This window comes from Aulostomus chinensis, chromosome 12 (genome assembly GCF_037954235.1).
Source record: "Aulostomus chinensis isolate RoL2024-O1b breed Wild chromosome 12, RoL_Achi_v1.0, whole genome shotgun sequence".
In the NCBI taxonomy this organism is placed as follows: Eukaryota; Metazoa; Chordata; class Actinopteri; order Syngnathiformes; family Aulostomidae; genus Aulostomus; species Aulostomus chinensis.
In genome coordinates this window covers 19,334,729-19,350,819 of record NC_141331.1, presented here as the reverse complement: position 1 = coordinate 19,350,819, position 16,091 = coordinate 19,334,729, and the positions used below count along the sequence as shown (strand labels likewise).

Sequence of the window (16,091 nt, the reverse complement as noted above, 5' to 3'; positions counted from 1 at the left end):
ATGAAGGACTTCACAAATTGAACAGTTCAGCTGTTTAGGTGCCATTTACTTTGAAAGTCTGATGGAATTTTCTCTACATCAGGTTTACTTACTTTACTTTCATTAAAGCAGACTCATGAATTGATTTAGAAGATGCCGCTGAATAGTTTGATGATTATTTATTATCAAAAACAGTGAATTAGAAAAGTCCTCCACATGGTCTCTCTTAGCACATGAATGCTACTCCTGTCATGGAGAAAAAGACAGTTTATCGCTTGTTTGTTTGTTGTTTGATATTTTGCTTTACATGCTAAGATGTTTTAAGTGAAAGAAGATAAATGTGCCAATTGTGTTTTGCTTAAAAGTATACTTGGGTAAAAGTGAAAATTTGTTGCAGGGAGGACATGTTGAACAGAAACAAAAGTTATACTCACAGTTACATGTTCTGCCTCTTTTATGTCTCTCAACATTCCTCTCACTGTTAATGAAAAAAAATGGCGTATCGATTAACAAATAGGAAAGGGGTCTAGGTGCTGGTGTGTAGGTGAGGTTTAAAAAGTATTTGTAGGTGTACTGTTTAAATTGAGTGAAAGTGGTCGTTCAACCCCTCAAATTTTTGTCAGCACACGGCTAAACAGAGAACGCAAGCCCTTTATGATGCATTAAGGTAGGAATGTGACAACAATGCGCCTGACCCCACCTTGTTTTAAGACAAAGACACCCGCGGGTTCACAGATTGGTGCAACACGTGCTAAAAACAACATGTGGTGCCGAGCGAGAAAATCACGTTGGCCGTTTAGAGGTGAGCATTGGTGTTTGACCTGCTCTCTGCATCGTGTAACCATTTCAGATTTAGGTTTCTGCTTGGCTACATTTTTATGGTTTGCTCATATACATTTTTACACGACTGTACATATTTCCTTGTTGTAAACAAATTGTTCTTACTTCAAATTTGATATCCATGAATTCATAAAAAGTCATTACAAGGAATGATGGCTGAGTGTCGATAATAAGACACTGTTCCAGTTCAAAGGATTGTCTGTCATAAGTATGTGAACGTATTTTGATGTAGAAACAAAGTAGTTTTAACTTTTAAGAAAATGTGGAAATTATTATTACTTTCACATCCTCTGTATTGATATAAGTCAGAGTCGGGTTCTTGCTTATAACTTTTTGATAAACATATTATATGACGATTAAAACCGCATGAACAAAAAGGATTATGAATTCACATCATTTTTATTTACTGAAGTCAAATACAGAAATCTAGCACATGTCAGTGATACGCCTCATGCTCATGATCCTCATTCCGCTCATTCCCATCTCCCTGAAGCTCCTGTACTCTCCAGGCCTCAGGTACATCATCCTGCCTCTGAAGTGGGGCTGCTCGTACATCAGCCACTGGCCGTCCATCACCTGGCAGGACATGCAGTCGTTCATGCGGAAGCGGTCCATGATGTTCTCGCAATCATCCAGCAGCTCGTTCATCTGGCCGCTGAAGTTCTCCCTCTCGTAGATCCTCATCCTGAATGGGCCTCTGTGCTGTAATTCAGGTCAAGACAAAAGTTACAGCATGCAGCCTGAATAAATGAAGTCGTGCCGTGAGGGTTAGACGAGATCTCTTACACTTGGGATAATTCTACAGGATCTGATTGAGTCAAACATCATTCCTATGCTCATCAGGCGCTGCATGTCATGGTACTCGCCCCTCCTCAGGAAGAACTGCAGGCCCATGAAGTTGGGGCGCTCATAGATCATGAAGCAGCCGCTCTCCACCCTGCAGGACTGGCACCTGCTCAGGTAGGAGGTCAGCTCAGGGCAGTCGCTCATGCACTCATAAGAGCGGCCCTGGAGGTTCCTGTCCTCGTAGAAGATGATCTAAAACGGAAAACAGGGGGGAAGATGTTTACATCAATGCTTTTACAGTTGATTTTGCTGTAGAAAAGCTATAATTAATTATTAGGCTTACAACATATGTAACATGAGTAAATATCCCATTACCTTGCCCATGATGGTAGTTTAGGTTGGATGGATCAACTTGCTCTGCCAACTCATGATTCTACGGCCTTTTTATACAAAATCCTAGGGGCCATGATGTGTTGTTATTCAAATGTACGAAGCTGATGAATCAGCAGTATGACTTTTGCTGAACTGGGCCTATAAATGTGTAACAATGGTTCTCCATCCATACATTTCTGGCAGGAGTCATCTGCATTGTCTCTCTGCATAAGCTTTGTGTGTGTTCAGTTCTCAGTCAGAAGGTTCTCCACATACGACGGCTCGTCGCTGATGGAAAGAGCGTGGCATCATGCCATGTCGCCCACAGACGAGTACGAAACTTCAAATTTAGAAATATTCATTCATTATAAAGAATTAAATATATATAGGTATGCTTTATGCTTTGTGTGTTTCATAACACCCCCCCCCCCCCCAACTGTTTAGACAGTTGCATTGTCATGTAGTCCAGTATAAAGATTTCATTAAGTTTGGTTAGCATATACTCTGACGCTGATGATGTAATTGCCTCGTGTACTAGTGGTCAGGCATGACAGGAGGAGCATGAGGTGTCAAATAGGTTATTACATAAATTGCCTGTAAATTAAAAAGTGCATGGCAACAGAACTGCATGTTTATTTCATACATGCAAATGATGAAAATGACTTCAGAATATCTAAATAGGGAAGCAATTCATGACAAACATTGCTGTCATACTGTAGTTCTTTGATCAACTTCATAGAGTCTAAGCCTGAGTGTTGGTACATTTGAATATACTTGTCCATAAAAGATTTCTTTGCTGCTTATTTAATCTCTGTGCAGTGAATACAATTTATGGATAGTGATCTTATTGTTAATATAAAACGTTTCACTTAAGTAGCATTGAGAATTTATCACAGATGCTACATGTCGAGCTTCCTGAAACCCTGAAATAGCATTTTCTTCACATACATCCAGGTATCCAGGTACATCTTTTAACCGATTTATTAACTTTATATGAAATAATTCAACAAATGACAACTGGGGGGGGGGGGGGCAGCTGAAGTGATTAGAAAAATATTTCTACAAGGACAAAGTATTTAATTGAGCCCATTTAGAACTAAAAAGAAAAACGCCAGGAGAAAAGCTGGGAAAATTTTTACATAACTTTTAGGACGGATTTTGTGAAAAACGCCATAGAACTGACTCAATCCATTTAAACCTTCAAAATTTGAAAAAAAAACAAAATGTCAGCCTTTGCCTTCTATGTAATATAACTGCCCTTATTCCTACATGTCTTGAAAGGTTTTCTTATTCTATTTTTAATCAACAACAACAAAAAAATCCCTAAAATGATGTGAACATCGCTTCAGGTCTTACAGATACAAGCTGTTGGCCAGGTATTATTCTTCCTCTGTGCTTGCTCACTCCCTTTGTCGTCGTATTCTTTCACCTGTTGTGAGCGGTTATCATTGTGCCGTCTAGGTTAATTAAATGGCTTCTGAGGGAGAAGCTAATGACTGATTGAACGTTTGAAATAGTTATATTTTTAGATTCGTGATGTGGGACGGTGCAAACGGTATCAGTTTTGATGGCTTGAGAAGCAGTTTTAATCACTAATCAAATATGTAATTGCAGAACAGTATGCCAGAAAGCCTGTAAAAAAAACATGGAGATGCTTTAATTTGAAATGATTGATACTGATTAGAGCGATAAAAATAAGGGAGTCAAAACAAGTCATGTTACAGGTGTTGCCCATTTGATGGGTACTTTATTTTCGTACAGATATATTCTGTTGATACTGGTGAGGTTGTTTACTCCTGTGGTGATGGAATACATACAAAGAATGTGACTTTTTACTCTTTTGTTTATACACATGTACAGTATTCAAACAATGAGAACACAATCACAAAGGAGGTTAAAAATTCAACGCCTTTAATAAACAAAGTGGTTGGTATTTACAGCAAAGTTTCGCTTGATGGCTAAAATTCAGTGACCCTTCTGAAGGAGCCAACGATGGCACAGGTGGCGCACCAGTCACGGTACCTCCTGTACTCCCCGGGTCTCAGAAAGTACTGTCTTCCTCGGAAGTTAGGGTACTCGTAGAAGATCCAGTAGCCGTTCATAACATTACTAGAGTAGACATGGCGGTGATGGAAACGGTCAGACACACAGGGACAGTCATCCATGAACTCCATCATGTGGCCACTGAAATCTGGTTTCTCATAGATACGCAATCTGTACGAGCCTCGATACTGTGGGGGAGAGGGGACAACGTAGTGTGAGGACATCTAATTAGATTAAGAACAGCCACTGAAAACACTGCTCCAAATGCAGAATCCTTCGTTAGCCAGACTCTAACACAAGAAATTGTTCCTGTGCAGAATTTTCATCACCACTTACCATTGGAATCATCCGGCATGAGCGGATACAGCTACTGAAGCCCATCCATCTCTGGTAGTCCGGGTACTCTCCCCTCCTCATGAAGTACTGGTGGCCCATGAAGTTGGGCCGTTCATAGATCATGAAGCAGCCGCTCTCCACCCGAATGGAGTTGCAGCGGCTGAAGTACGAGTGAAGGTCTGTGCAGTCATTGCTGCACTCATAGCTCCGACCTTGGAAGTTCTTGTCTTCGTAAAAGATAATCTGGTGGAAAATTATAGTTGAAGTGTCTGGAGCTGTAGGTGAACTCTGCCTAATTACAGATTTGTCAGCAGATTTCATACAATTTAGCTGTGTGTTCAACATAAAAACACACAATTTAACAACGCGTTGTCGCAAATGGGATTTAATCGCAGCAGAGTAAAAAAAACAGCACCTACCTTGCCCATGGTCTCTGTTGGAGAGATTCCCCATGTTTTCAGGGCTTTTTATACTACCTCTTGACAAACAAAGTATTGTTATTCAAATTGTCTCATAGTTATAATTGAAGGCTACTGGCACATGTTTACCTTTTTGTTGGACAACAACATTGGGTCAGAAATATAGATTTGTATTTGAAAAAAGGGATAACTAATTAACTGGTTTGGTGTTTTGACATGGATGGACAAAGGAAAAGACTAGTATGGTATCCACACATCCAGTGGACAATGGCAGCAGAACAATATGGAACAGCCCTTTTGCATTAAATATGTTGCGTAACAGAGCAGGAAGCCATTCACTCTCCCTCCTGCTCTACCTGAGCAACCTCACTCTATGCAAATAAGTAAGTGGAGACTGGGCTGGGGATCCACGCTGCGCTGGACATTAAGATTTTAATCATGATTTGCACGGTGTATAACATTGTTATACTTTCTGTACCCTACTAATATGTCAATTTTTATTCCATTTTCTAACAACTCCATTTTTTTCCGGTGTGGTGTTCACTTATGGACTACAAATCCCTTCACTTATCCCAGCCATATATGAATGTTGGAAGCCTTCCCTTTTACATTTTGAGTAGAATAGAACTTTGTCTGGATTCTTTTTTGTCCATGAATTGAAAAATAATAATTAAAAAAAAATTTCTATGTAATTTTTCTCTGAACATCACCGTTGTTGGATCCATACACAATGACAATGCATACATGATACACATACATGAAATTGATCGTTTTGATAGTAATACCCTTAATTATAAGAGTTAGAGAATTGGTAGTTTGTCATATATTTCAACTCTTATCCACAGGCACCATTAATATGGAAATATTATTCTGTCATAAATGATATTAATGATATTTAATAAGATGATATCAGGACTACAGCTACCGTACTATGAAGAAAACCTCCTTAAACATACCTTTATTGAAACTTTATTCTCAGAGGTAACAAATTGTGGTAACCAATGTACCCAATCAAGATGAGCTACATCACAAATTACATTACATTACATTACGTCTACTATTTATAGGTGTATTTTAAGATGAAGGTATGCAGCTACAAGCTAGTCGCAATTTTACATTCCTTATCTCAAGTCATTTGATCTATTTGAGTTACATTTTAATTTTATTTTTGATTTGCGTAAAGTCTGAGTTTTAAGTGGTTTTATTCTATCACAGATATGTGTTGAGAATTACTGTTTTGATACTTTTTCCAATAATTCCGCAAAAAAAAAAAAAATAGATCCACGATGACTTCTTTACTATTTAGTTCCCATTCTAAGGGAGACTTTGGGTTTGTCCAGAACATATTGTATTTTTCACAATCAGCTCACTTAAAAATCTCTGTGTCTTGTCCCTCACTCTCCAGTTTCTTCTTCTGAACTCTCTATGGTGCATTTCAAAGTATGACTAGGGAGACCAGCTAATCCTACTGAAACCAGTTAATCCCACCAGGGGGACCAAACAGGGAGTGGCCAATTCTGATATTTGTATGTTCTGGCATGGTGGAGATTAAAGCAAAAGCTTCCCAGAAGCTATAGATGATACTCCACCACTGCCAAGATACATTTACTGAAAGATTAAATCATAAGGGGATTTTTTTTTTAAATATGTATGGTGCTCAGTACTAACTTTTGTGACCTAAAATTGAATTGTGAGCCATGAAATCAGAGCAGATAACCGTTATATTCAGTATAACATTCATGTTTTATTAAGCAGTTAGTTTATTGGGATGACAGACAGTAAAACATGAGGAAAGATGCATTGAAAAGAGGCTGGGCTTCAGTTGAAGTCAGTGATTCTTCGGAGGGAACCGACTCTCGGGCTGACGCCTCCCCAGTCACTGTACCTCCTGTACTCTCCAGGCCTCAGGTAGTACACTCTACCCTTGTAGTTGGGCTGATCATACAGAAGCCAGTGGCCATCCATCACATTGCAGGAGTTGAAGTCGGACATGCTGAGGCGGTCCTGGACATTTGGACAGTCGTCCACCAGCTCATGCATCTGGCCAGACATGTCCGAACACTGGTAGAGCCTCACCCTATAGGAGCCTCGATGCTGTTGTGTGTGTGTGTGTGTGTGTGTGTGTAGGGGGAAAATGGTTATTCTCCCCTGTAGGGTAACATACCTCACTGGTATCCAATAAAATGGAATGAATTGTCACTTGACTATTTATATACTGATTAATACAAAAAAAGTTATTCCTTTTGTATATCCTGTACAAAAAAGTCTTACCTGGGGAATCATGCGGCAGGACCTGACACAGTCACTGATACCAATGGAACGCTGGTTATCAGAGTACTCTCCTCTCCTCAGGTAGTACTGGTTGCCCATGAAGTTGGGCTTCTCATAGACCATGAAACAGCCACTCTCCACCTTAATGGAGTTGCATCTGTTGAAGTAGGAGTGAAGGTCAGCACAGTCGCTGCTGCACTCGTGAGAGCGCCCTTGGAAGTTTCTGTCCTCGTAGAATATGATCTGCAATCACCGCACAGAGAGAGAGAGAGAGAGAGAGAGAGAGAGAGAGAGAGTTTGCATTTGCAGCAGATGTCTTGCAAAGCAGAGAAACAAGAAAAGAACAGTTAATTTTCTTTACCTTTCCCATGGTTGTGTTGGTGTCCGGCAGTATTACTGGTCAACGCTGTCTCTGAGCCAAGCTGGTGTGCTTTATAAAAAAAGACAGAAAGGGCAGCTGTGTGATTGCGCAGCATAAAGTATTGTCATTCAAATATACCTCTCACAGAGATGATGGATCGGGGGGTGGGGGGGTGTATGTGGCTGGGTCAATCTGTTTATGTATAGATGACTCTTTATTATTGTTCTTTCCTCCATGTTCATCACAATTTACCCCCGAAAATCCCACTGTACAATAGACTGCAAGGGGGTGAGCTGCATGGCATCAGCAAATATGCAGATTAAACTGATATTTAAGAGACAACACATCAAAATATATGTACAATGGATTAGCTGAAGAGATATTTCAAGAACAACAAAGGGAGAATAAGATCTGTTACTTGATATGAAGTGTAAATCTCTGGCTCATAACATCACATATAAAGGTTGCAGCAGTAAACTAGATGCCATGTGTGACCTTTGTCCTATTGGTTACAGTATTCATATGACCACTCAATTTTGCAAGTCCTTTATTACGATGGGGTGTGCTTGATCAAGAGTAGCTTCAAAAATTTCAAGTCCAATTTTTGGTGTCCGTAATCCTAACATCAGAAAAACATACCATTCGGATTGAGACTAATATTTTATCTTTGAAGTATAAATAAAAATAAGTATAAAATCAGTTGTTCCTTGTCCAGGGCATCTCTGACGTCTCTGACACTGAACTTCAGGTAGTCTTGTTGTAGCTTGTTGCTCCTAACCCTTCCGGTAGATCAATAGTCCATGATGCGTCTGATGGAGCCGACCTTGGCGTTCCTGCCCCCCCACTCGCTGAACCTTTTGTAAACTCCTGGTGTGATCAGGTACATCCTGCCCTGGTAATTTGGATCCTCATAGAAGAGCCAGTTGCCATCGGTTACATTGCAGGAGAAGATGTTTTTCAGGTGGAAGCGTTCCATGACGCAGGGACAGTCATCCATTAGATCCATCATCTGACCTCCAAACTCTATCCGTTCATACAGCCGCATGTTGAACAAGCCAGGCTCCTGACGAGGAGCAGGAAGGGGAACAGTTACTCTTCTTTGTAATCATTTAAACTTCAGCTCTGTCATATACAATTTACACTCTCGGTCAAAGTTTTAGAGCAGCTCCATGTTTGCAGTTTTTAATCTGTAGTTTTAAATGTGTCATCAGGGTCCGGACAAGCCTCTTTACCTCACTGATCAATTGAATCAGCTTTTTTCTCCCAGCAATTCAACCTCATAAACTGCAATAAACCTTCCACTCAAAGCCTCTTCATCAGTCAAAACTGTGAGGCTGCTTGAGGTTGCGAACTGGCAATCATGAAGCTGCTGATTCTCAGTGAGAGAACTGTCCTTAACCTTCACTTTCTTTCAGTTTATCTGGAAGAAAGTAGTTTTTGTATCATCAGCCTGTTTTCTACAGTTAATGGTGTTTATTCTGGCCTTGACAATGTGATATTCCACCTCCTGCAGGAAAATATTGTCCAAATGATACTGAGAAGCAGTCTGTTAAAACTGCTATTTTTCAGTCAGAAAACATGTAAATCATCTTGTTGCATTCATTTACTTTCATCAGAAAGAACAGAAACATAACTTGTTAACACTTTCGATCCCTGAAAATTCCCATTTTGTGACACTGAATTTACATCAATTGCTGTTTGTTTTTTAACTGTGGGGGTTCACCCCTGAGCTTTGTACTAATGAAGCTTGTTCAGTGGACTTTAGCTGTTGGAATTTTAGTAAAACATGAAACATTGTGGGTACTCTAAAACCTTTCGCTGGCAGTGTATGAATTATCCAATATTACAGGATATAGAATAAATAAGTAAGGTTTGAAGCACTTGAAAACAGTTTTTTTTTGATAATTCAGATATTTAGTGCGCTTTATATTTCATATTATCTGGGATCTTTCGGATAAAAATTACAAGCATTTATTGTTTCCCCAAAATTTATTTGTCAAAACATTCAAACCAACATTTGACATTATAGGGGAACTTTTGTGTGTGTGTGTGTGTGTGTGTGTGTGTGTGTGTGTGTGTGTGTGTGTGTGTGTGTGTGTGTGTGTGAGCGTGTGAGCGTGTAAAAACCTGGACCTCATTTTCTCTAAATTATCTAAATAAGTGATGGAAATAACCCTGACCCACATCAGGCTCTCATGTAATCCACTGGGGCAACTGGCTACCAGCGAACAATCAATAAAGTTCCCCTTTAAATCTCTGACAAAAACACAGATTTGAAATGTGTCTTATTAAAAAACAACTTTGTCACAATATTTATCTTTCAGTTCAAGACTTCTTACACTAAAACTTTTCTGGACAAATACCTGTATACATGTATATAATTTGATTATTCATTTAATTTAATGATGTAATTATATCATTAAAGTAATGTACTGTGTGACATACAAGCTGGCTTTAGCCCGGAAACATCAGCAGCTCACCAGTGGGATGATTCGGCAGGAGCTGATGGAGTCACGGACACCCTTCCAGTGATGGTAGTCAGGGTACTCTCCCTTCTTCAGACAGTACTGGTTGCCGTTGTAGTTGGGATTTTCATAGATCATGAAGCAACCATTCTCCACCCTGACGGAGCTGCAGCGGCGGAGGTGGCACGTCAAGTCCACACAGTCACTGCTGCTCTCAAAATGGCAGCCGGAGAAGTTCTTTTCCTCATAAAAGATAATCTGGACATGGAAATCACAATAGCTGTGTTTAGAGATCATGATTAATGATTGTACTAAAGACCCCTGGAGTGGCAGCAGTACACTCATGGTGCAGACACTGTGGTTTGAAGGGATGGGGATGTATTTTCTTTAAGAAGTATTTGTAGTTTTTAACATGAAAAAAAAAGTCTCAAGCTTGAAATGTATGTAAAACTGGAAAAAAAAATTTTTAGAGATCTGAAAAATAAAAAGTAGCACATTGCTTCCATTTTCTGTTTGTGCTATGCTAACTGAAGCTTATGATATGATCTAATATTATATAATAAAATATATAATCAAAATAACATATTTAGAATAAAATGAATATTCACTAAGTAATGAAACTAACCTTTGTTCTGATAATTAAATCAGTTTTCAGTTTCAAGAACAAAACCCACATGATAATGATCAGCACATTTCAGGTATAACCAAGACTTTAACAGGAGGATTCAAATGTGGATGACCATCGATGGACACATCCAGCTATTGTCTTTCTATGTGTTGTGTTGTGCGGGCACACAATGATTTAAAATTTTAAAAAAAGATTGAAACCAAAGTCACAAGCACGTTTTTAAATGTGAGTAGAAAGTATAGCTATTTCTGCAAAACTGTAGGTGGTAAAAATTTGAACGAATAACCAAAACACCTGAAAACTCGATCAAGTACAGTAAAATCATTCTTGAAATAATATAATCGACATGCACTTCTTTATTCTTTCTATCTCAAAATAAGAACATGTTACAGTAAGACTGAAGATGAAGCCGCTGGGAGTGTGTGCGGAGAGCGCTAGTGGTGTTTACCTTCCCCATGTTGGCTGTTCTGTGTGATCCAGCTCTTTGAAGACTCCCACCTGTTCCATATATAGTGAATGTGAAATGCAGACTCTGCAAGTGTCATTCATCACGTAACAGTCAGGAATCTTGGGTGCTAGTGTGCATGGGTGGTATAGTACAAGATGTTGACAGGTTGTTAGGTGGTTTCTGAGGTTTTGGCAGGTATTATTTGATGTTTTTAGTTGAAACAAGCTCCTCTTTTTGTCTTTGTTGAATGGGTGTTGTCCTTATTTGAGGACCTGCTAGTTTATATTCTCAGCAAAGCTTCCCAGGAGTTCTTGGGAGGGATGCTTTGTCTTTCACTACTTCAAGTTAAACTGGGTATGAATTCTGTTTTAGTGTCACAACACTTGTCTTGTTCAATATTACATCCATGCACCTGATCAATGGTGCAATTACTATGATAGGAACAACAGCTCATCTGCTGATATACTTCTATAACTGTTTAATATGATAAATAAACGTTGTATTAATACAGATTACTGCACTTAAACTCACCTTTAGCAGACTAGTTCTCCATAGTATTTGTGTCTCTTTGTCAACATGCACTCGTTCTGTAATTTTACTCTCTTACTGCCCTCTGGTGGACACATACGGGCACATACATACATACGCATACAGTGATGGAGAAAAATGTACCCAAACCATCACAACATAAGGTCTGCTTAGCTTTTGATCATATCATATGATCTTATCCAGCCCCTGCTGGTCTTACAGTTGTGAATGGTCCGATCTGTACTTTTCTAAGAGATATAGAGAGCCATTTTCATCAAGAGCTTTAAACTGAGGTTTAAAGTTCATTCTTGACCTTACAAATGAATGAAATACAGGTACGTTACTTCTGCCGATAAAATCTTTTAAATTTAATGAAGCTAGTAACTTGCCCACAAATGGAGATCATTTTTTCTTCTTCTTACTTCTAAATATATATATATATATATATATATATATATATATATATATATATATATATATATATATACACACATATATATATACATATATATATATATATATAATGTTATAAAATATGATTCACATTTAACTATTTAAATTTCCCCCGTGTGGGATTAAGATAAGATAAACATTTATTCGTCCCTCAGTGGGGAAATTGGCAAATAAAGTATTCTTATTATTCTTTTTATTGTTACATGTGGTAGAGAAATAAAGAGGGATGAACAGAAAGATGCATTTTAAAAGATGACAACTAAGTCTGGTAAAGGTAGGTGCTTGCAGAATTTTACTCAAGGGTCTAAGGATAGTCAGGCCATCAGACCCTCACACCTCATCCAGCCCTCTAAACACAGAGAGGAAGAACAAAACTGAATACACTTAAGCACTGACGCCGTTTTATTTAGTGTGAAACAAGGTGAGGAGAAGACATTTAAAAGAAAACTCTTCTTCTGCCTTTAGAGATCCACGAGACGCCGGATGGAGCCGATCCTTGAGTTGGTGCTGTTCCAGCCTCTGAAGCTTCTGTACTGGCCAGGCTTCAGGTAGTAGTGACGCCCCCTGTAGTTCGGCTGCTCGTAGATCAGCCAATAACCATCCATCACGATGCAGGAGTTGAAGTTGGAGATGCGGAAGCGATCCATGAGGTTCGGGCAGTCGTCCACCAGCTCCATCATTTCACCTTCCATGTCGAAGTGCTCATGCAGCCTCAACCTGAAGGCTCCACAGTGCTAAAGAGGGCAGTGAGGTCAATTGTACTATTAAGTCATTTAGATTTTTACTTTACAAGTTCAAAAATAAGGTTTTTTTATGTAAGTATTGCAAAATTCAACTAAAACTTTGCTGAGGGAAAGGAAACTAATAGCCACAAGTGATATTAAAGATGCGGGTGCTATTCCTAAAATTAAAGTGGTGTTTTTCTATATATAGCTACAATATTACACACAGCGTTATAATTCATGATAGATGAGTATACAATTGATCCCCTGAACTGCTTCATTTCATTTTCAAAAAATTATACATTTCTCTTTTTTTCTCTTTTTTTTACCATTTTGGGCTTATTCATGTGAAGGAAGGCCAAAGACACCTGGGGCCGACTGCTGTTTCACCCCTTATTGATTCTGAATAGATTTGACAATTATTTTCTTATATTAGAGTCTGGAGGAAATTCAGAGATTGCATTTAAGGGATTAACTAATGTGTCCAACATAATTTAGATTGAAAAGAAAAGCTTCAGTTGGAACAGAGGGTCTTACCACGGGGATCACGCGGCAGGACCTGACACAGTCATTCATGCCTGTCATACCCATGTAGTCAGAGTACTCTCCCCTTCTCATGAAGTACTGGTGTCCCTTGTAGCCTGTGCGGTCATACACCATAAACATGCCGCTCTCCACGCGGATGGACCTGCAGTGGTCAAACATGGCGTGCAGGTCAGCGCAGTCGCTCATGCACTCATAGTGATGACCTCCAAAGTTCTTCTCCTCATAGAAGATGATCTGAGGAAGAAAAATCATGTGACCCGTCAACTGAGGCTCCCGTTTTCATGATTCAGTTGGAAATTCATTCATAATGTCAAATTTGACACCAACCTTCGCCATTGTGGCTGTTCTAACGGCTTCCTGTGTTCCTGAGCGCAGGTACAGTTCATCTTTATATAACTGTGGGAGTGTGTGCTGTTATTCAAATGAGGCCTAGTGTCAGCAGAGACCCTTCCTACTCACTGTGCAGCTTCCAGCAGCAGCCATAGCATGGAGGCGCTGGAACAGTCAAGGCTGAGCTCTTTTCCCATTTGTTTGTTTAAAATTTAAGGGATTTATTCATACAGCCAGTGTACAGGAAAGGAAAGAGCATATATACGTGTGTGTGTGTGTGTGTGTGTGTGTGTGTGTGTGTGTGTGTGTGTGTGTGTGTGTGTGTGTGTGTGTGTGATTAGAATCTTGGTAACATTTTGAATTTTCTGTTAAAATCGTGTTTAGTAAGTATTAGATTAGACATTCGTTACTTAAGCAGAAGCACCAAGAGTAAAAAGAGGAGTCCTTGGGTTTTTTGAAAGGCACGACATGAAAGTAGTGTATTGTTTTTATTAGTACCATTTTCATCATTAGCACATCTGTTTGATTGAATTTTATCTTGATGATGTCATGTGTAAATGAGCTGCAATTCTGCTCAATGCATTAAGCCGATATTTGTGTGAAAAATGTTTTTAAAAGGTTTTTTTTTAATTCTAGGAAAATAGTTAACTGGAAACTGCAGTATTTGTACCTTTTTGAGTCATGAAAGTGTGTGTATTAGTGTGGGATCCATTTATTAACTGAAGCTGATAAACGTTGTCATTGAAGTTGAAATTTTTTATTTGATGATGATATCAAAATAACAGTTACATTATAAGATGATGATATGTCTGAATTTTTGGGGGGGTTTTGTTGTTTGTTTTTTGGGCCAATAATGCCTTTCAACGAGCCTGTGAAATCAGTCAATACCAAAATATTTATTCACAAACACAAGAAAAATAGTTTACAATATATCAGTTTATTAAGTTAGTTAAAATCATATCATTTAGATCTTCTCTATCTTAACATTGCCAAATGAAACATCCCGCTCCTTCTTTCATCGTAGGAGACATTATTCCACTAATATTTTCACAAATAAGGTTTGATAAAGGAGCAAAAGGGGTGTTTTTCCATTAATTGAGTGATTAAAAATCTGTGATCCTGCGGAAGGACCCGGTGGTGGCACAGGTGGCCCCCCAGTCACTAAACTTGCGGTACTCTCCAGGCCTCATGAAGTACTGGCGGCCGCGGTAGTTGGGGTGCTCATAGAGGGTCCAGTAGCCTTCCATCACGTTGCAAGAGTAGATGTCGCGACTGCGGAAATGATCCTGCACTGACTCACAGTCCTCGCTGAACTCCATCATCTGACCCTGGAAATTGGGCCGCTCATAGATGCGGATGCGGTAGGGGCCCTCGCTGGTCTGGAGCAGCACAGTGAAGCACAGAGGAACATCACAACAGAACCAGGATGCCCTCCTAGCTTATACCATGGTGAACATTCCAGCTGTAAACCTGTTCATCCTAGTCTGGTATGTTAGGAAAAAGGTTTACGAGATGGGAACATGTTTACTCACATAGGAGAATGTACGGCAGGAGCGGATGGTGTCATTGTAGCCCATCCAGCGCTGGTAGTCTGGGTATTCCCCACGGGTCAGAACATACTGGTAGCCGGTGTAGTTGGGCTTTTCATACAGGACCCAGCAGCCACTCTCCACCTTGATGGAGTTGCAGCGGCTGAAGTGGGGGTGCATGTCAGGGCAGTCTGTGTCACACTCATAGGAGCGGCCCTGGAAGTTCCTGTCCTCATAAAATATGATCTGGATCCAGGAAAAGAAAGAGAGAGTGAGAGAGACACAGAGAGAGAGAGAGAGAGAGAGAGAGAGCATAGCTAGCTTCTCATCTTCTGTAATTCAGATAATGTAGCTTCAGTCAGCTGGGTCATCCAGATCACATAAACTTTGTCCAACATAAAGCCAGTGATTGCTGCTGTTGTCTTATACTTTAAACATTCCATGGCATCATCCCGTAGCCGGGACAATATATCCTGTCCGGTTCAGGTTTTGCCCGCACTTGCCGCCACACCAGATACACGATAACACTCTTACCTTACTACTCATCCTGGAAAGAGTGCTGGAGCCAGTCACCTACAGAAAATGGTGGTCTCACAAAGCAGGACTGCTGCCCCGCTATATAAACCTCAATCAAAGGGTTAGCCTATCCCAGTTTAGCTGTTTTTTCAATGAGCGGGGATTAAACATGCTGGCATTGCTGCCAAGAGTCTTGATCCTGGGCATAGAGCAAAAATCCCTGAATCATCACTGCAAAAGTCCTACCAGGCAAATTGCTGACCCACAGTGCCCTCTTTATTGATATGGACATCAGATAGACGTTTATCCTCTAATCCGTCATCAAGTGGATTAATCTTTCCACACAGAATGTTAGAAGTCATCACAACATCAACACGGCCTTCAGCCATTTGTTGAAACTGTGGGATATTATCATTAGAGTTGGTTACCGTTCACATTTGAACCAATATCAGTGGCATGCCTCGACAGTGCTTTAATGCTTTTCTTTATTAAAACAAATATGATGTGTCAGTCGTTTAA

The 16,091-nt window shown here is 39.7% G+C and overlaps 6 protein-coding genes across 9 annotated transcripts; all 6 read right to left on the bottom strand.

The window, feature by feature from the left end:
* Positions 1 to 1,245: 1,245 nt before the first annotated feature.
* On the bottom strand, positions 1,246 to 2,581 carry LOC147252413 (gamma-crystallin M1). Its single transcript, XM_086220728.1, has 3 exons — positions 1,981 to 2,581; positions 1,606 to 1,857; positions 1,246 to 1,521 (listed from the first exon to the last, which is right to left on the bottom strand). Exons 1-3 carry the CDS (start codon positions 1,987 to 1,989, stop codon positions 1,246 to 1,248), a joined length of 537 nt encoding a protein of 178 aa, XP_086076854.1. The 5' UTR covers positions 1,990 to 2,581.
* Positions 2,582 to 3,935: 1,354 nt separating this feature from the next.
* LOC147252412 (gamma-crystallin M2) lies at positions 3,936 to 4,796 on the bottom strand. 2 transcript variants are annotated; one of them, XM_086220732.1, is made up of 3 exons: positions 4,776 to 4,796; positions 4,357 to 4,599; positions 3,936 to 4,208 (listed from the first exon to the last, which is right to left on the bottom strand). In XM_086220732.1, the coding sequence occupies exons 1-3, from the start codon at positions 4,782 to 4,784 to the stop codon at positions 3,936 to 3,938; spliced, it is 525 nt and encodes a 174-aa protein (XP_086076858.1). In that variant the 5' UTR covers positions 4,785 to 4,796. The 2 variants fall into 2 exon arrangements, with proteins under 2 accessions (XP_086076858.1, XP_086076857.1); XM_086220731.1 differs by having other exon boundaries at positions 3,936 to 4,201; positions 4,350 to 4,599; positions 4,776 to 4,784.
* A 1,736-nt stretch (positions 4,797 to 6,532) lies between these two features.
* LOC147252411 (gamma-crystallin M2-like) lies at positions 6,533 to 7,439 on the bottom strand. Its single transcript, XM_086220727.1, has 3 exons — positions 7,408 to 7,439; positions 7,047 to 7,289; positions 6,533 to 6,869 (listed from the first exon to the last, which is right to left on the bottom strand). The coding sequence occupies exons 1-3, from the start codon at positions 7,414 to 7,416 to the stop codon at positions 6,594 to 6,596; spliced, it is 528 nt and encodes a 175-aa protein (XP_086076853.1). The 5' UTR covers positions 7,417 to 7,439; the 3' UTR covers positions 6,533 to 6,593.
* Positions 7,440 to 8,155: 716 nt separating this feature from the next.
* Positions 8,156 to 10,957, bottom strand: LOC147252410 (gamma-crystallin M2-like). 3 transcript variants are annotated; one of them, XM_086220725.1, is made up of 3 exons: positions 10,949 to 10,957; positions 9,888 to 10,130; positions 8,156 to 8,470 (listed from the first exon to the last, which is right to left on the bottom strand). In XM_086220725.1, the coding sequence occupies exons 1-3, from the start codon at positions 10,955 to 10,957 to the stop codon at positions 8,198 to 8,200; spliced, it is 525 nt and encodes a 174-aa protein (XP_086076851.1). In that variant the 3' UTR covers positions 8,156 to 8,197. The 3 variants fall into 3 exon arrangements, with proteins under 3 accessions (XP_086076851.1, XP_086076852.1, XP_086076850.1); XM_086220726.1 differs by having other exon boundaries at positions 8,156 to 8,467; XM_086220724.1 differs by lacking the exon at positions 10,949 to 10,957 and having other exon boundaries at positions 9,888 to 10,200.
* Positions 10,958 to 12,276: 1,319 nt separating this feature from the next.
* LOC147252409 (gamma-crystallin M2-like) lies at positions 12,277 to 13,449 on the bottom strand. Its single transcript, XM_086220730.1, has 2 exons — positions 13,189 to 13,449; positions 12,277 to 12,663 (listed from the first exon to the last, which is right to left on the bottom strand). Exons 1-2 carry the CDS (start codon positions 13,447 to 13,449, stop codon positions 12,391 to 12,393), a joined length of 534 nt encoding a protein of 177 aa, XP_086076856.1. The 3' UTR covers positions 12,277 to 12,390.
* Positions 13,450 to 14,302: 853 nt separating this feature from the next.
* Positions 14,303 to 15,682, bottom strand: LOC147252408 (gamma-crystallin M2-like). The gene is made up of 3 exons (XM_086220729.1): positions 15,591 to 15,682; positions 15,060 to 15,302; positions 14,303 to 14,906 (listed from the first exon to the last, which is right to left on the bottom strand). The coding sequence occupies exons 1-3, from the start codon at positions 15,600 to 15,602 to the stop codon at positions 14,631 to 14,633; spliced, it is 531 nt and encodes a 176-aa protein (XP_086076855.1). The 5' UTR covers positions 15,603 to 15,682; the 3' UTR covers positions 14,303 to 14,630.
* Positions 15,683 to 16,091: the final 409 nt, after the last annotated feature.

Bases quoted from the DNA above. Each gene is read 5' to 3' on its own strand.
- LOC147252413 (XM_086220728.1), bottom strand. The intron at 1,522-1,605 runs GTAAGAGATCTC...CCTGAATTACAG, and splicing joins CCTGTAGAATTATCCCAAGT to CACAGAGGCCCATTCAGGAT.
- LOC147252412 (XM_086220732.1), bottom strand. The intron at 4,209-4,356 runs GTAAGTGGTGAT...TCTCCCCCACAG, and splicing joins CATGCCGGATGATTCCAATG to TATCGAGGCTCGTACAGATT.
- LOC147252411 (XM_086220727.1), bottom strand. The intron at 6,870-7,046 runs GTAAGACTTTTT...CACACACAACAG, and splicing joins CCTGCCGCATGATTCCCCAG to CATCGAGGCTCCTATAGGGT.
- LOC147252410 (XM_086220724.1), bottom strand. From the start codon at position 10,169: ATGATCTCTAAACACAGCTATTGTGATTTCCATGTCCAGATTATCTTT. The intron at 8,471-9,887 runs GTGAGCTGCTGA...GCTCCTCGTCAG, and splicing joins CCTGCCGAATCATCCCACTG to GAGCCTGGCTTGTTCAACAT.
- LOC147252409 (XM_086220730.1), bottom strand. From the start codon at position 13,449: ATGATTTTTCTTCCTCAGATCATCTTCTATGAGGAGAAGAACTTTGGA. The intron at 12,664-13,188 runs GTAAGACCCTCT...TGCCCTCTTTAG, and splicing joins CCTGCCGCGTGATCCCCGTG to CACTGTGGAGCCTTCAGGTT.
- LOC147252408 (XM_086220729.1), bottom strand. The intron at 14,907-15,059 runs GTGAGTAAACAT...GTGCTGCTCCAG, and splicing joins CCTGCCGTACATTCTCCTAT to ACCAGCGAGGGCCCCTACCG.